Source organism: Eleutherodactylus coqui, chromosome 1, assembly GCF_035609145.1.
Source record: "Eleutherodactylus coqui strain aEleCoq1 chromosome 1, aEleCoq1.hap1, whole genome shotgun sequence".
NCBI classification, from domain to species: domain Eukaryota; kingdom Metazoa; phylum Chordata; class Amphibia; order Anura; family Eleutherodactylidae; genus Eleutherodactylus; species Eleutherodactylus coqui.
In genome coordinates this window covers 180,029,935-180,043,692 of record NC_089837.1, presented here as the reverse complement: position 1 = coordinate 180,043,692, position 13,758 = coordinate 180,029,935, and the positions used below count along the sequence as shown (strand labels likewise).

At 40.7% G+C, this 13,758-nt stretch overlaps 1 protein-coding gene across 1 annotated transcript in view; it reads right to left on the bottom strand.

Annotated features, from left to right (window-relative positions):
* The window catches only part of ADGRB3 (adhesion G protein-coupled receptor B3), a 918,092-nt gene that overhangs the window by 274,574 nt on the left and 629,760 nt on the right, over positions 1-13,758 (bottom strand). Inside the window, exon 15 of the mRNA XM_066604215.1 lies at positions 9,950-9,993. Within this exon, the coding sequence (XP_066460312.1) occupies positions 9,950-9,993 (44 nt within the window). The remainder of the gene's footprint in view (positions 1-9,949; positions 9,994-13,758) is intronic.

The window sequence follows — 13,758 nt, the reverse complement described above, 5'->3', positions numbered from 1 at the left end:
TGCTATTAAAATGTTTGGGTACTGACAGATTTTCTGTAGATATAAGGCCAGCCAGGTTCATACATACAGCCCAGAGCCCCATATTTGAATCAATTTTTACAATGATTGCAATGTTTTTCTAGCATTGTCTTCAATAGAAATGTGCCACATTGCATTATAAAGTGTTAACCCCCAACAATCTATTAAGAAAAACACCTTCAAAAACTACAACCTAAGGTGCACTGTAGGCCAAAATGAGAGATCAAGAATGATTATAAAATCCCCTCAGCTCTTTTAAAAGTTTTTTCTTTATACCCTATAATGCTTGAGAGGCCTTATTAAAGCTTATGAATGGCGATTAAGTGAAAATCGGTGCCCATGCACACTAGTCCAGGGTTGCAGATCTTTTTTTCTGTTTGAGGTAGACATTTTCAGATTTCAGCACTTCTGTGGACACAATAAAACTTAAGATGGCATTACCATCTGAGACATTTGGACCGTAGATGTTTAGTAGATTAAAGTTCAATTTCTGGCCCCTACTTGTCGAAGAATGGAGGTTCCCTACTCTCCATGTTGGAACTCCAGACAAGAGGAGGAAGCACTGAGTAATCAAGTATATTAACTATATACAGTTATACTATCAGATGAAAATGTTGAAACTCTCATGAGCTGGAATACAGAGGAAAATACTCATGCCAGTCACATCTCCACCTCATCTCTTCCTCTTTGGCGTGCCAAACAGAGAGGAAACCTCAAATATGGGGGCCCAGAGATGACGACGGGGCTGCAAAGGATGGTAATGCAGGTCTACAGGTTGTACACTGACTTGAAATAGTCGAAGAGTTACATTTTCTTACTTGTTGCCAATATAACTTATGCTTCCTCAGTATAACTCTATGAGGTGACCTTGTAGCAGCAGGTAGGTTCACAATTTGATCAAAATGTGTGCGAACAACCACAAATTTATAAATATAGCAGTAATGCAGTCGCAATTTTATATAGTTTATATATTCAATGTTTGCATTGAATATATACAAAGCAAAGTTTAGTCAAAACATACATAGGCACTAGGATATATGCAAACATTGTACACATTCATTATTTTAAATGGTATTAATTACTATACCTAATATACTTATTAATTTAAGGTTCTTATTGCATTGCACATTTGGATCAACTATTGTATACCCATCTGTCAAAGTTCTGCCGAGTGTATCCTGCCACTTCATAGACTCATAGATTCTATTGTCTTGTATGAGATACTCAATATTATACAGTTAACGGTTTTGAGTGTCGTTAACGGCAGCTGCTGCTAGTGCACATGTTTCACATATATATATGAAACACGTGCAATAGCAGCAGCCGCTAGACATACAACATAATAGCATCTATCAGTTTATCCAGGAGCAGAATACACTAGGCAGCACTTGAACAGTTGGCTCTTGAAGTTGGTATATTGTAAACAGTTAAAATGGGCTAGTGTAAGGATCTAATCAACACTGATGAGGGCCAAATTAGATCATGAATTAAAGCATTTCAAAAACAGATCTTGGGAGGTATCCCCGCATGTAGTGGTTAGTGGTTGCCAAAAGTGTCCCACAGGAGTATAATGCACAATACAAATAAAAAAAACCTAAAATGCAATAGCCCCATAAATCACCACCAACCAGGTATGTGTAAACAACAACCTCTGTAATTCACAATGACCAGGAATACTGTTGAGCGAAGGGAGTCATTTGAATCCTATTTGAGTTCGAACTTTGCTAAAAATTAATTTCTCAGCGAACCTGAACCTCGGACAGTTCATCATGGCTGAAGCCATTGACAAAGAAGGTGGTGGTCCTCTGGCCTTGCAACACTGGGGCTTTGGGTTCGTATCTAAGCACATCTGCATGGAGTTTATATGTTCTCCATGTGTTTTTTATAATGTGCGTTTATTTAAATAGCACATGCTTATTAAGCAACGCTTTACATCACTTCATATTTCTATCCCCATTGGTGCTCACAATGGATATTAGCCTTTTATTATGCTTTGGAGTGTGGGAGGAAACCCATATAGAGAAAACATACAAACTTCATGTAGATTTGAATCCAGGATCCCAGTGTTGCAAGGCAACAGTGCTAAGAACTCTTACTTCACCTGTTTGTACAGAAACAAGAAATTCACCTGTTTGTACAGACAAAAGAGGTACAAAAATACTAAACAAATAAATACTAATATGATGGTAGCTGAGAATACGTCCATTTAGGAAAACTGGAAAATGTAATTGACGCAATAAGTCCAATTAGATGCATGGTACAAAGGATATAAATCCAAAAGGTCTCCTTCTCTAAGATGCACTTATCTCAGTTGACACCATGAACAAGAGGGCATACCAACTCAATACCCCAAAATCTAACACATTGATGATCCCTTGCATGCATGTAAGTACTGATACTGTGTATCTATCACTGTTCTCCAATTCCCTAATGGTCTGGCTGATATACCCAATACTACAAATGCATTTAATTTTATAAATAACACCTTCAAAGTGACAACTGATAAAATCCTAACGAAGAGAGGTGTTATTACATATTAACTCACATAAATTTAGACAAACTGCACATCCGCTACACCAATAGCAGCCAACTACTTTACAATCGTGTATTCCACTAATGTGGAGCCTGAAAATGGTTGTGGACTAATCTGTCTCTTAGTGACTTTCCTTTCCTATAAATAATTGGGGGGAGAGATTCAGGAATAGGAAGGTTTGACTGCCGTGTGATAGTATGGGGTGGTGATGGTTCTTAATGGCTCTTAATAAGCTGTTGGTATCATGGGGTGTCTGTCACTGAATGCCTGGTGAATGGTAGTATCAGACATGATATTGAATCATTTTCCTCATTAAATAAATTGCAAAGTGTAATATTTTTTACTCATTTTTGGTAGATGTGTCTCTCTTTATCTACTTTTAGGGCTTGCGTGAAAATCTGATGTAGTTTTAGGTCAAATATAAGCAGAAATATAGGTCAAATTTAGTATTTGTTGCTAAATTTTTTCAAACACCACATTTGTGAGCTTTGAGTACGGACCCTTTTTACTCCCTCTATACGTTCAGAATTATTTACTATATGGTATGGGTTTAGGAAGTAGTTTGACCTTCTGAGTTAAGTAGCTGTTATGTATTGGTTGTTTGTCAAAATAAAATGACTGCTGTAGCCATTTAATTCAATTTCTGTGTCCTCTCTTTATTAAGAGCATGTATTTTAAATGTAATCACTCGCCAATACCCATGTCATTAGATATACATAATGACACGCTCTGAAAAAATCCAGAGCACTCATCACACCAATTTAATTATATCTGGGATCAATAAATGGTACAGCTCCGTAAAGTAGTAGATCAGGTTGCTTGGCAGAAGCGATAGAGCAGGAGAGGAGTGAACGTGGAAGTAACCTATGTGAGATATCAAGCTAGGGCAAGTGACATTATAGAAGGTGGTACACAGTACCAAGTGTGACAGAAGCCACTCGACCACATTGCAAAGTGTAAAGCATGCTCTGTTACTCATGGATAAGGGCAGTTTCTCACAAGCGTATGCCCAAAACACAATTTTTTTGCGCCGTGAACATCACACTATCATGCATGTATCTGTGCATTTTACTGTACTCTTCGTGCAGAATGGGACCATTCTCATGGGAGCGGAACACAGCCGTACCTTGAATAAAAAGGCTATTTAGCCTAATTTAGTCCCCAATGTGTTCTTTTCCCCACAACATTGTGCAAACATGCTTGTGTGAGTCCATCGTTAAGCCTCATTCAGACAAGTGTTTTCACGCAGTATTGGCCGCGAGAAAACATTGGCAGAAAATTGCAACCATGGAAAGCACTGGATTTTTAGCCGCGAGAGAAAATCATGACTCAAAATCACCAAATCGCTGGTCATTTTCAGCTGCAATTTTTCCTATCATTACCCATCTTTTGAAGAAAATGGCAGGGATAGATTCTAGAGATGAGCGAGCGTACTCGGATAAGCACTACTCGCTCGAGTAATTGGCTTTATCCGAGTATCGCTGTGCTCGGGTCTAAAGATTTGGGTGCCGGCACGGAGCGGGGAGCTGCAGGGGAGAGCGGGGAGGAACGGAGGTAAGATCTTTCTCTCCTTCTCTCCCGCCCGCTCTCCCCTGCTCCCCGCTGCGACTCACTTGTCAGCCGCAGCGGCACCCGAATCTTTAGACCCGAGCACAGCGATACTCGGATAAAGCCAATTACTCGAGCGAGTAGTGCTTATCCGAGTACGCTCGCTCATCTCTAATAGATTCCTATTGGGCTGAAAAAAAGGGACGGTTAGAGAGTTTACCTGAGCTATTTAGGCTAAATTGAGCTATTTTGCCGACCATGTGAATGGACAAGAAAACACTAATTCCTTTTGGAATTAGATTGCGGCAATGCAGCTTTGCCACAACTTTTTGAAACAATGCGACCTGAGTGAAAACGCAATGCTCGTGTGAAAGAGGCCTTAGGCCAATGCTTTACATGGTCGCGATTTTCAGCAACGTTCTTTCGGGCCTTGTAGCTGCGAGAAGATGTTTGTCTGAATGAAGCCTGACATAGTAACAAATACTTTAACCCCTTCATGACGCGGCCCTTTTTTTTTTTCCATTTTCCTCTTTTCCTCTCGCCCTTAAAAAAATCATAACTCCTTTATTTATCCATCGACGTCACTATATAAAGCCTAGTTTTTTGCAGGACCAGTTAGATTTTTCAATGGTGTTATTTAATGTACCATATAATGTACTGAAAAAATTCTAAGTGGAGTAAAATGAAATAAGAACGACATTCCGCCATCTTTCAGTGCGTCTTGTTTCTACAGCGCACAAACTGCAACAAAAATGACATGATCACTTTATTCTATGGATCAGTACGATTACTACGATACCAAACTTGTATATATATTTTTTTTACTATACTCCTCTTTTTTTTTCAAAGACATTTAATTTTTTTCAATTATTTTCTGTGCGCGCAATAACTTTTTTATTTTTCCGTTGACGTAGTTCAGCGATGGCTCATTTTTGCAGAATGTCCTGTAGTTTCCGTTAGTACTAATTCAGAATACGTATGACTTTGTGATCACTTTTTATTATGTTTTTTCTGGGGGACAGGGTGACTGAAAAAGTGCATTTCTGGCGTTCTTTTATTTTTTTCAGACGAAGTTCATCGTGTGGGGTAAATAATGCACTACTTTAATAGATCGTAATTTTATGGACGCAGTGATACTAGATATGTATTTTTATTTTATTATTTAGACTTTTTAATTATAGATATGGCAAAAGGGGGGGGATTTTAATTTTTTTAGTACTTTTTTTTTTTTTACAATTAAAAAAACTTTATTGCTCTTTTTTTCACTTTACTTTTAACTCCCCCTGGGGGATTACTATATGCGGTACTTTGATCGCTCCTGCAGTATGACGTAATGCTATAGCATTACGTCATACTGCATTTTGACAGGCAGCCTATCAAGCCACCCCGCGGGGAAGGCTTGATAGGCAGTCTCTCAAGGCAGCCCTGGGGCCTTTCATAAGGCTCCTGGCAGCCATGACACCTGCACGGCTTTAAATGCTGCTGTCAGAATTGACAGCGGCATTTAAAGGGTTAATAGCCGCGATTGTCTGAACAGCTGATCGCGGCTATTGCCGGCGGGTGTCAGCTGTAGTAAACAGCTGACGTCCGCGCTGTATGTATAGAGGTTGCCCTGCGACCTCTCTGCATACATACCCCGACACTCCAGGACGTGAATGTACGTCCTGGAGCGGAAAAGGGTTAAAGAGATATCTGAATCTAATGACGCATGTTAAGTAACTTAGAAAATAGACAAAAAACACACGGGGGTGTTTATCTTCAGGGGAATTTTTTTGCCACTTTTCTGACAGGTTTTGTTCCATTCTGCAGTTGAAAGTGTAACACATCTATTGAATATATCACCCAATGCTGATAAATTTTCTGCATCTTTAGATATATTCAGAGAAGTGGAGTTACTCTACACTCTACCCAGCTACTGGACTGGGATTGTAATCATCACAAAATGATGCAAATGAGCACATCCACTTGATAAATCTTGAGATATATTTGTTAGCAAATGCTAAGAGCTTTGCAGTTTTGCTATGCTGTAAAATTGTCAAGAAAACAATCTATATACTTATTGTCAATGGGAAAGCAAGAAAGTACAATAATTGCTAACTCATGCAGAGTATTGTTATTTTGCAGATACTGCATTTCGCACTTCTGTTAGACAAGGGAAAATATGGATAATAATTCTAGTTTTATATATACATTAATTACATATGCACATTGAGCCTCATTTATCAAAATCTTCAAACCGAAAAACTAGCCTCGCTGCCCAGAGCACTCAATCAAAATTCAACTTAAAATTAACCTCTTCAAATGCTGTAGAAAGCATAAAACAGCGCTCTGATTGGATACTATGCCAGTTTTTTTTTGTTAGTTTTGATATTGAGGGCCATTCTGTGTGAATGCCCTGCAATACGATTTGGTTTATGTAACATAGAGGGAAGTTTGCAGCAGTTTTCTGGTGTTAACATTTCACAAACTTTTTAGCAAGCTATACTTGTGTACATTTTTGCTACTGTTTGGCCTTTTTGTGCCTGACCTGCCACTTTTCTAAAAGTGGAAGGGTTTAGCAAAAAGGGTCATTAGACTCCCATGCCTGTCAGATTTACTATAATTTATGCCAGAACTTGGCATAAATTATAGTGAAAGCTGAAAACTGGTAAACATTTCACAATCTTGCGCATAGACATTGCACTTATGCACCAAATATATTAGGAGGCGTGCATGTACCTTTTAGTACATTAATTTACACATTATTCTAGTGCGCTCCTTACTTAGACCAGCATATAAAACTCCTGTCTAAGTAAATTCCCCAATATTCTACATTTCATGTGATAATAATTTAGCACTTTATATACTTATTCACATGGACGTATATCGGTTGGTTTTTACTGCCGGCAGATATACGCTGCCCCTCTATGCAAGGGGAGGAGGCAGGACAGGGCTGGAGTTAGTGTGCTGAGCTCCCGCCCCCTGCCACTGTTTGCAATAGGAGGGTCAGGACAGGATGGGGGGGACTGAGTTCTGCGCCGTCCCGCCCCTCCCATTGCAAACAGTGGTGAGGGGTGAAGAGGGACTGGGAGCTCAGGACATTAGCTCCCACCCGCCCCATCTTCTCCCCTTGCAGAGAGGGGCAGCATATATCGTCCGGCCGCAAAAACCTGGCTGATATACGCCCATGTGAATAAGCCCTTGGGGTGGGCTCATACAGCTGTATACACAAAATTGCACGTGGCAGCACAATATTTTTGTGCAGTGAAGGAGTCTTTTCTCCATGTATTTTAGTGCATTTTACTGTACTTTGTGTGCTGATGGGGGCTTTTCACATTGGCGTATGACACACCCATGACTTAAAAAGGCTGTGCAGCCTAATTAGTTCCTGGTGTGTTGGTTTTTTGGCAAAATTGCAAAGCATAATGCACAATTACATGGGTATCAGGTGCGCATATGTGCACCCCCATAGACTCCTATGGGGCCTTTGGTGCGCAGATTCGCACAAAGATAGAGGATGTTGGTTTTTTGCGCAAAATCGCTGAGGGCTTAAACACATGGACATGTTTTTCTTCCCTTATGCAGCGTGATAATTACAGCCATATAACAGGACAATAGATTTTTGTGTGGCGCAGAGTGTTAAGACAGCAAAAATGCATGGCTTGAGATCTATTCTCTCTAATGGTAACACCTCCCAAGGGTTGGTAACCAGGAAAATATATAATGTCCTATCAGGAGATATGGGGGCCTCGAAGAGAGTACATCTCATGAATTGGGAAATAGATATGAAATGGGAGTTCTCTTCAGCTCACTGGTTAAAGGCTTTTGAATGGGCCAATAAATCTACCTTCTCGGCAGGTTTGTTGCAAACTCATTACAAATTTCTGATGAGATGGTACTACACTCCTGTCAAGCTTACTAGGAGCTTCCCCTCCTGGAGCAAAGAATGCTGGAGAAATTGTAGTCAAGAAGGCACATTGCTTCACATTTTCTGGGAATGCCCGTTGGTTCACTCATTCTGGCTTGAGGTATTTGACCTCATCCGAAAATAACAGGCATCCACCCTCAACTAGCACTCTTGCTACTGGAATGTGACCTTCTACCAAGAATACACAGGAAGTGGATTTGTCATTTCTTGCTGACAGCGAAACTCATAACAACTAAGAAGTGGGGATCGTGTTCCGCTCCTAATATCAAAGATTTATTAGACAGAGTAGCAGACCACTATATATACGAAAAAATTTATGCTAAATCCAACAATCCCCTGAATCCCTTTAATGCTCAATGGAGACCTTGGCGACAATTCACGTTATTAGTTTAATATGGTTATAGGTTAGTTCAAATGTGTTTTCTATGATTTTCTATGCAAGCACAATTGCAATTGCAAGCTAGAGTTTACTAAGTGTAAATCATACTTAAACAGATGTAAATCACTTGCACATATATTCAAGACTAAAACATGTTCACTAAAGATGAGCGAGCACCTAAATGCTCGGGTCCGCGTTAATCGAGACGAGCATTTCGTAAAATTCAAGAGCTCTACTCGAGTAACGAACCCCATTGACTACAATGGAAGACTCGAGCATTTTTGTATGTCGGACGCCGGGTCCCGACCTTTTTTTTTTCTTTCTTGGTTTGTGTTCTCTCTCTCTCTCTCTTTCCCTTTCTCCCCCTGCCTGCCAAAAAATTTGCCATTGACACGCGCGATGCGGCAGGGAGGGGCCAAAACAGGCATGTCACAGTGGGGAGGAGCCAAAACCTGGGGCGGGGTCGAACACGGCGTGATGCTCGTTCGAGCAACGAGCACCATCGAGTACGCTAATACTCAAACGAGCATCAAGCTCGACAGAGTATGTTCGCTCAACTCTAATGTTCACCTTTTTTCCCATTTACAAGTGTACCATGGGATAATCCAATGTGATGCATTCATGTATGTTTGAAAATTAAATGAAAATCATTTGAAGATAAAAACTGAAATCTACACCTGTGAGTGAATATAGATTTGCGTTATAATTTTCACCAGTTCTAGTATAAATGATAGAAAATCTAAATTATTGTAAACAAACACATTGGCTCAATGGTTAGCACTGGGATGTTGGGTTCACATCTCACCAAGGACAACATCTGCATAGAGTTTGCATGCCCTCCCTGTGTTTGTGTGGTTTTCCTGCAGGTTTCGCCCACACTCCAAAAACATTCTAATAGGTGATATACAGCATTGTTGAATAAGTATGTGCTATCTAAAATAAATACATCTGTCTTCAGAGACCTCCCTCCTCTAAATCCTGCTCACTTTTCTTGCTATATCTCCAATGAGCAAAAAATCCTAAATTATTGCACAAATGAGGTTTGCGCCATATTTTCCAACTTTCTATGGCAGAAAACGGTTGTAAAGCCTTTAATAGATCCTGTGCCATACTTTAAAGGTAATAAAACGATCTTTAAAATGTAAGATGCTTTATCTGTCTCTTCCAATAGATTAAATCAAATCCAAACACTTCAATCATCATCATTATTATTACAACAATTGTAATTTGATATTTATATACAGCATTTCTTGTGCTTTTCTTCATACCATAAGTTAAAGTCACTTTTTTCTACTATAATATAGAAATAATAGCAGATTTCCTTTCTTCTTCTAGTTCCATTATGTGTTAATGTTGGAATTTTATTGTGATTATCATTTCTCATCAAAACCTGGCTAATCCACTGCTGAATGAACCAGAATAATAAACATAAATGATGATAATAATAACAATAATCATAAAATATTCCAGCTTGAAATCACATCTAAACATAATACAAGCAACTATAAAATTATAGAGCAAAAAAGGAGAGCATGATAAATAAGAAAGTGAAGTTGCCACTTACGATTTTGATTCATCCCAGAGAACACAATATGGCTTCAGAGTACCCTGAAACACACACAAAAAATAGGAAAATGTTTATTTCAGTCTTTTTACTATGAAATCACACAACTAAACAGCAGTGTAAGAGCGATAAAAGTATGTTTTGTAGATACAGCCGGAAGGGGAAACCATCTCAGGACATTGAGGCACATTTATTACTGGTGTTGCAGCAGGATTTCTTCTATGCATTGCCCCTTTTTCAGCACAAATCAATCAATTTAGACAAACCTACTATTGATTTGTGGCAAAAAGAACAGGTGTTTCAACTCTCACGCCACTTTTCAAAATAGTGTAGTAAAAGGTGTGGGGTTTGAATAGAGCAAGGTTAAAGTTAAGAATTTTGACTTTTTAAAAAGTAGCTCGGTGGCATACAAGGTGACTACACTTCTTTAGACAGTGTATGACATTTTATTAATTGGTTATGTTTTAAACTGAAGAATGGGGTAAAAACAAGCCATAAAAGTGGCTTCAAAAATACTCCTGATGATAGACCCCTCTTTATATGCCCTGAAAAGGGGAAAAAACTCAAATATGTGAAAAACTATGATGTTTTGCAACACACAGCTCACTGATCTAAAAACACTTTAACTTTTTAAGGCCTTGTTCCCAGGAGCATGTATTTGGACGCATGTATGTGTGCACAAAACCACTATGTCTATTAGAACCATTGTTTTCCTAGGGTGTTATCAGGTTGTGCTGCTGGGATCTGTGTACTACAGGGTTTCAGGAGCACACCTCCACAGGAGAGGGTTAATTGAGCTGGCTAGGTGTGGAGTTCCTCCTGCCAGCCAATCCCCACGGGTCTGCTGCATACACACACCAGCCTCTCTGCAAGAGGAAGCTGGTATCTCTTTACTCTAGGGTTTTACAGTCTTGCATGCTTGAATATGTGTTAGGTGTGTGAACAGGTGTGGACAGTCCTGTTCAGTGTTTGTTCTGTCTTGCATGCTAGCCATAGTGTGTTGAAGTGTGAACTGTGTCCTGTGCTGCTGGATCATGTATCATCTCTAGGTTAGTGTGGCCCTTAGGTTCCAGCGCAGGGCAACCATTATCAAGGCGATCGCTCTGCTTGCAAACAGGGTTGTGGTTCATGTTGTCTCGTTAGAGTAGGGACCGCAAGATACGAGGACCCTTGAAGTTGGACTGTGGGTTAAGCTCATTGGCCAATACATTAACTAATTCCTCATATTTATTACAACAATTCCATCTGCTTATGCGTGCGGGGATGTTTGGTGAGGGGTTGGCCATTTGTCCTATGCTATGTCTGTCCATGAGTCCAGTATACAGTTCACTGTCCTTTTGCTGTTCCAGTTGCTCATCCTGTGGGAATGCATTATCACTTCTGTGCCCATGCTGTAGCGAGGTGCGCTCAGCAGACATAACCGGTGTGTTCACATGTCCATGTTTTACAGGCGTGAAAATTTGCGCACCTGCAAAAATTCAAAGAATTCAATGAATGGTTGAGCGCTGCCTACAATGGGCTAAGCACTGTGACCAATCATTGGCAGCACTCAGCTGTCATTCAATGAATCGCTGAGTGCTGCCTGTGATTGACTGAGTGCTAAGCCAATCAGATGCAGCCCTTTCAGGAGGCAGGGATTTTAAATCCCCACCTGCTGAAAGAGCTTCAGTACAGGGCTGTCAAGCCAATGTTGGCAAGCCTATAAAAAATTAGTCAAAAAAGACTTTTGTTATTTATTTACTGAGGAATATTGAGGAATATGAACAAGGCATCACATGTCTGTGAGTAGCAAAAGTATGTGAACGTTTAGGATTAGCACATTATTTGAAGGTGAAATTAGAGTCGTGTTTTCAATCAATGAGATGACAATCAGATATGAGTTGGCCACTTGTTTTATTTAAAAAAAACTGGTATCTATCAAAGTCTGATCTTCATAACACATTTGTAGAAGAGTATTATGGCATGAACAAGTGAGATTTCTCAGGATCTCAAAAGAAAAGTTGTTGATGGTCACCAGGTTGGAAAAAGGTTACAAGCTAGAGATGAGTGAGCACCAAAATGCTCGGGTGCTCGTTACTCGAGTCGAACTTCCCGCGATGCTCGAGGGTTCGTTTCGAGTAACGAACCCCATTGAAGTCAATGGCTGACCCGAGCATTTTTGTATGGGACCTATGCTCCGCTAAGGTTTTAATTTGTGAAAATCTGGGAAATTCAAGAAAGTGATGGGAACGACACAGAAACGGATAGGGCAGGCAAGGGGCTACATGTTGGGCTGCATCTCAAGTTCCCAGGTCCCACTATTAAGCCACAATAGCGGCAAGAGTGGGCCCCCCCCAACAATTTTTACTTCTGAAAAACCCTCATTAGCAATGCATACCTTAGCTAAGCACCACACTACCTCCAACAAAGCACAATCACTGTCTGCATGACACTCCGCTGCCACTTCTCCTGGGTAACATGCTGCCCAACCGCCCATTTCAGTAATAGTAGCAGTCAAGACAGGCCCCGGTAACAATTCCGAAGCAGCAGTATAGGGGGAGCACAGTATTAGTTCCATTTCAGTAGTAGTAGCAGTCTAGACAGGCCACAGTAACATATCACTAGCAGCAGTACAGAGGGAGCACAGTATAGGGAGATCATGTAACGGACACAGCAGAGCCAGGAAACAATTATGCGCAAGCCTGCTGTAACGCTTAGCTGGGTATTAATGAGCGACTGCTACCCCCAGCAAACACGCAGTAAACTGTAGACAGTCACAGGCTTAGCTGGGTATTAATGAGCGACTAATACCACCAGCAGACACGCAGTAAACTGAACACGGTCACAGGCAGCCCAAAGATTTTTTTTTCCAATTTTTTTGAAAAAGCCCACTGCCTATATAGCCAGTATATCTCTTTCCCTGTACCACTGTCCCTGCCTCACCAGTACTGCCCCTATAATCAGTTAAATGACTGCAGACTGAGGACGCTATGGTCTGCACGCCCGATATACAAAAAAAAAATTTGCAAAACTGCTAAAAGCAGCCTCAACAGTACTGCACACGGTCAGATGTGGCCCTAAGAAGGACCGTTGGGGTTCTTGAAGACGAATATAACAGCCTAACACTCTCCCTATAGCAGCTACAGCAAGACGGCACTTTCCCTAACGTCTCTCAGCGTGCATCTGTGGCGAGCTGCGGCTGGCCCCAGTTTAGATACTCGGGTGTCACCTGATCTCCCCAGCCACTCACTGCAGGGGGGTGGGATAGGGCTGGAACTTCACAGGAGGAAGTTGTAATGCCTTCCCTGTGTTTCTATTGGCCAGAAAACAGCGCAAAATTTTCTGGGAAGAAAATGAAAGTGACTCGAACACCACGTGGTGCTCGTCTCGAGTAACGAGCATCTCGAGTACCCTAATACTCGAACGAGCATCAAGCTCGGACGAGTACGCTCGCTCATCTCTATTACAAGCCCATTGCTAAAGAGATTGTGTACAAATGGAGGAAATTCAAGACCATAGTCACTTTCCCCAGGAGTTGTAGAACATCAAAGATAACACCAAGAGCAAGTTCTATACTAGTTTGCAAGGTCACCAGGGAACCCAAGGTAACCTCTAAGCGACAAAAGACCTTTCCCACACTAGCTAATGTTATTGCTCATGAGTATAGCATCAGGAGGGCCTTGAACAACAATGGTGGGCATGGCAGAATTATAAGGAGAAAACCACTGCTCTAGAAAAAGAACATTATTGCCCATCTGCAGTTTGTTAAATATCACCTGCATAAACCAGAAGACTATTGGAAAAATGTTTTGTGAACAGATAAGACCAAA